The 4189-nt window shown below is 38.4% G+C and overlaps 1 protein-coding gene across 2 annotated transcripts; it reads left to right on the top strand.

The window, feature by feature from the left end:
• Positions 1-1669: 1669 nt before the first annotated feature.
• rassf10b (Ras association domain family member 10b) lies at positions 1670-3982 on the top strand. Of its 2 annotated transcripts, XM_016484014.1 has the most exons (2): positions 1670-2144; positions 2557-3982. In XM_016484014.1, the coding sequence occupies exons 1-2, from the start codon at positions 1925-1927 to the stop codon at positions 3699-3701; spliced, it is 1365 nt and encodes a 454-aa protein (XP_016339500.1). In that variant the 5' UTR covers positions 1670-1924; the 3' UTR covers positions 3702-3982. The 2 variants fall into 2 exon arrangements, with proteins under 2 accessions (XP_016339500.1, XP_016339501.1); XM_016484015.1 differs by lacking the exon at positions 1670-2144 and having other exon boundaries at positions 2203-3982.
• The last annotated feature ends 207 nt before the right edge of the window (positions 3983-4189 follow it).

Genomic DNA, 4189 nt, shown 5'->3' with positions numbered 1-4189 from the left:
ACTCTTGTTTGTTTGTACATTTTTTAAGCTGTAAATAAATAAATAATACACGTGATAATCAGAAAGTTTGTTAAAAATTTTATTTATAAAAAGAACCCATAGCTGAGTTTTGTAAAAGAGAATATTATGTATGTGATAAATTAATATTATCATGTGAGATGAATTTCTGTATGTCATGAATTCAATGACTATCATTTTTGTGTATGTTTTCATGGATGGACAGATGTTTTTTTTTTTATTATTAAACATAGAGTTATTTTATTATCACCATCATTTTTTGTGTAAACAACCAAAACAACATCAGAGCAGTTTTGTTTGTTTGACTTATTTTATTTGTTATTAAACACTTCAAATAGAGATATTTTATTTTATTATATTTGTTTTATTTTACTTTATTTGATCTAATCTAAATACAAGTGCACACAAGAGATAGGCCTATCATTTTTTATTTATTTTTTTTAGTATAAACACTTAACTTCAACAATTAATGTAACATTGGATGACATTATGAATACAGAAATTATATAGGAAGACAAAGAATAAAAAAAATAAAATAAATAAATAAATAAGAATACATAGATAAAACAAAAAATACAGAGGTAGTAAATCAAAATGATGTACCATTCAGCAGATCATTATACAGTTTCACAAATTTGACACTTTTTTTGGTATTAGTATTTTTTAGTGTTATAATTAAGTAGTTAAAGTCACAAAGAAAATTATGTAAGTTTGGAGATGTTGAAGAAAATTTACATTTATGAATATAATATTTTTCCAATAAAATAAATACATTTCCTATATATTCTATGTTATGTTTACAATGTGAAAAATAACAAAATATATCACACATAGTATGGACTAACCCAACTTTTGGGTTAAAAATTTAATGTAAAAATGTAACCCAACAGTTGGGTTAGTCCATATTTGATATTGATTTCTAACATCAATGTCTACATTAGATTTTGAAGAAAAGAATTTTGACACGTCAGACCAAAATTCCTTAACAAGGGGGCATTTGAAAAAAAGATGATCAATAGACTCAATGCATGAAATCACCGTAAGAGTAAACATTCCCTTGAGGATCTAGTATATCACAAAGATAATGAATACCTTTTTCATGCCAATTCTTAAGAAAAATCGACTTGTTCTTTACTAAAATACGTTCGTTGTTCCATAGCTTCACTTTATAGAGATAGGCCTATCATATAAGTTGTGATATAGGGAATGTGACGGCGTTGTAGGTCACATGATCAGTGTAGTGTACTCGCAGCAGCAGCAGCGCTGTCCCGCCTGAGCTCATTCACTTACAGAGACTTACAGAGAGAAACACATGAGGACTGCCAAACCTGCCAACACTGGACTATGACGGACTCCTTGATTCTTATACGGGCCGAATCAACAACATGCCGACTGTTTTTTTTACATTCCCTTGAGGATCTAGTATATCACAAAGATAATGAATACCTTTTTCATGCCAATTCTTAAGAAAAATCGACTTGTTCTTTACTAAAATACGTTCGTTGTTCCATAGCTTCACTTTATAGAGATAGGCCTATCATATAAGTTGTGATATAGGGAATGTGACGGCGTTGTAGGTCACATGATCAGTGTAGTGTACTCGCAGCAGCAGCAGCGCTGTCCCGCCTGAGCTCATTCACTTACAGAGACTTACAGAGAGAAACACATGAGGACTGCCAAACCTGCCAACACTGGACTATGACGGACTCCTTGATTCTTATACGGGCCGAATCAACAACATGCCGACTGTTTTTTTTATTTATTTATTTATTTCATTACTGAGGATTAACCCTTAACATTTAATAGAATATTTCTATTTTTACAAAAGTTTTCACTTCACCTGAATAATTTCCTGCACCAGGAAACTTTTCGAGACTTGCCGGGACAGTGACTATCGGTCTGAGAGATGGAGGCAGAGGAGAATAACATTTCAGTGTGGGTTTGTCGCGAAGAGAAGCTCGTGTCGGGCTTGTCGAAGCGCACGACCTGCGCGGATGTGATCCGGGTTTTACTCGGGGAGCAGAACCTGGCGCAACGCGCGTCCCTCTCGGGCTCTCCTCGGTCCTACTGCATTGTAGAGAAATGGAGAGGATTTGAACGGATTTTACCAAACAAAACCAAGATATTTCTTATACGGGCCGAATCAACAACATGCCGACTGTTTTTTTTTTTAATTTATTTATTTCATTACTGAGGATTAACCCTTAACATTTAATAGAATATTTCTATTTTTACAAAAGTTTTCACTTCACCTGAATAATTTCCTGCACCAGGAAACTTTTCGAGACTTGCCGGGACAGTGACTATCGGTCTGAGAGATGGAGGCAGAGGAGAATAACATTTCAGTGTGGGTTTGTCGCGAAGAGAAGCTCGTGTCGGGCTTGTCGAAGCGCACGACCTGCGCGGATGTGATCCGGGTTTTACTGGAGGAGCAGAACCTGGAGCAGCGCGTCTCGCTCTCAGGCTCTCCTCAGTCCTACTGCATCGTGGAGAAATGGAGAGGATTTGAGCGGATTTTACCGAACAAAACCAAGATACTGCGACTGTGGAGCGCGTGGGGAGAGGAACAAGAAAACGTCCGGTTTGTGTTGGTGAAAAACGAGGCGTCTTTACCCAGCAACGGGCCGCGGAGCGCAGAGGCGCGCGTCGTTCTCAGCAAAGAGAGCCCGTGTGTCTACAAGGGGACCGCCAGAGTGACCATGGCTCTGTCACAAGAGAAACAGAGACGGATAGTTAGGAAAGCGTTCAGAAAGTTGGATAAAATCAATAAGAAAAGGGCGCAGGCTGCGTCCAAAGATGCCTCATCTATGGAGAAGATGGAGACCCTTGTGCACCTGGTCGTTTCTCAAGATCACACCCTCCGCCAGCAGATTCAGAGGATAAAAGAGCTCGACAGAGAAATTGAAAGGTATGAGGCCAAAGTTCATTTTGATAGAATGAAGATGCACGGGATCAACTACGTCCAGGATACGTATTTAGTGGACGCCAACCCTGATAAAGTTAGTGAGGGGGACAAAACGAGCCCAGAAGCAGCTCTCGCCCAGTTTGAGGAATATGCTCAGAGATGCGAGGAGGTCATCAAACTGCAGGAAGAGCTGGAGACCCACGAGGCCCTCATGGAGAGCATTACAACTGAGCTTCAAGAGGAACTCAACCAGAGGTGGATGAAACGAAGACACGAGGAACTTGCCAATAAAGACTCTGAAACCACTTCTGGCGAGACGTCTCTCAGAGTCACAACTCAAGAAAAAGATGTTGGACCTTCAGCGGTGGATATGTCGTCTGACAACGAGTTGCTTCTGGAAGAAGAGAGGATCAGAACCCAACTTGACACCAGTTTGTACATCGGTCTGCGGCTGAACACTGATTTGGAGGCCATACGGAATGATTTGGACTTGACTCAGGAGATATGGGGGGCGAAAGAGAAAGAACTGAGGGATTTAATGGAGAAAGTCAACTCTTTGGACTTTGAGGAGGAGAGTGAGGCCGAAGCTGAGCTGAAAGAGGAAAACACAATAGAAACAGACAGACTGATGCCGCTCCAGGGGGACAGTGTGTGGGTGGAGCAGGCGAGAGGGCTTTCAAAAACATGTGACGTGAATGATGATGACTCAGATACAGGACTCAGCTCAATGCATAGTCAAGACTCAGATATCACAGCCATCTGCGAATCTTTAGTGTAAAAAAAAACAAAACACAGCCTACATTCATATTATCTGTTGCTGGATAGTTCAAATGAACAATGTAACTGTCTTAATATAACACATTTTACGTTTGCATACAGTAAACGAGCATAAAGCGGAAGCAAACAGGAGTGCTGGGAAAGTAGAAAGGTACAAAATCAAAATGAAATTACATTATCAAGAACATAACTATGCACTTATTGAGAATTCTTAGTAATTTCTTTTTTTCATGTTGATGTCTATAAGAATATACAGTAGCTTATTTCTGCCATTGAATAAAAATCGACACGAAACACAAAAAACTGGATTTTGAGATGTAAGCTCAGAATTATGAGATAAAAGTCAGAATTGCAAGATGTAAACTTGCAATAGTGATTCAAAAGTCAGAATTTTGATATAAAAAGTCACAATTACCTTTTTTATTCTTTTTTTCCGTTGAAAAATAGAATTTCGAGTTGCAAATTCAGAATTCTAAGGAAATAAAGTAA

The sequence above is a fragment of the Sinocyclocheilus anshuiensis genome, unplaced genomic scaffold (genome assembly GCF_001515605.1).
Source record: "Sinocyclocheilus anshuiensis isolate Anshui unplaced genomic scaffold, SAMN03320099.WGS_v1.1 scaffold773, whole genome shotgun sequence".
Lineage (NCBI taxonomy): Eukaryota > Metazoa > Chordata > Actinopteri > Cypriniformes > Cyprinidae > Sinocyclocheilus > Sinocyclocheilus anshuiensis.
This window is presented reverse-complemented; position numbering and strand designations above follow the sequence as displayed.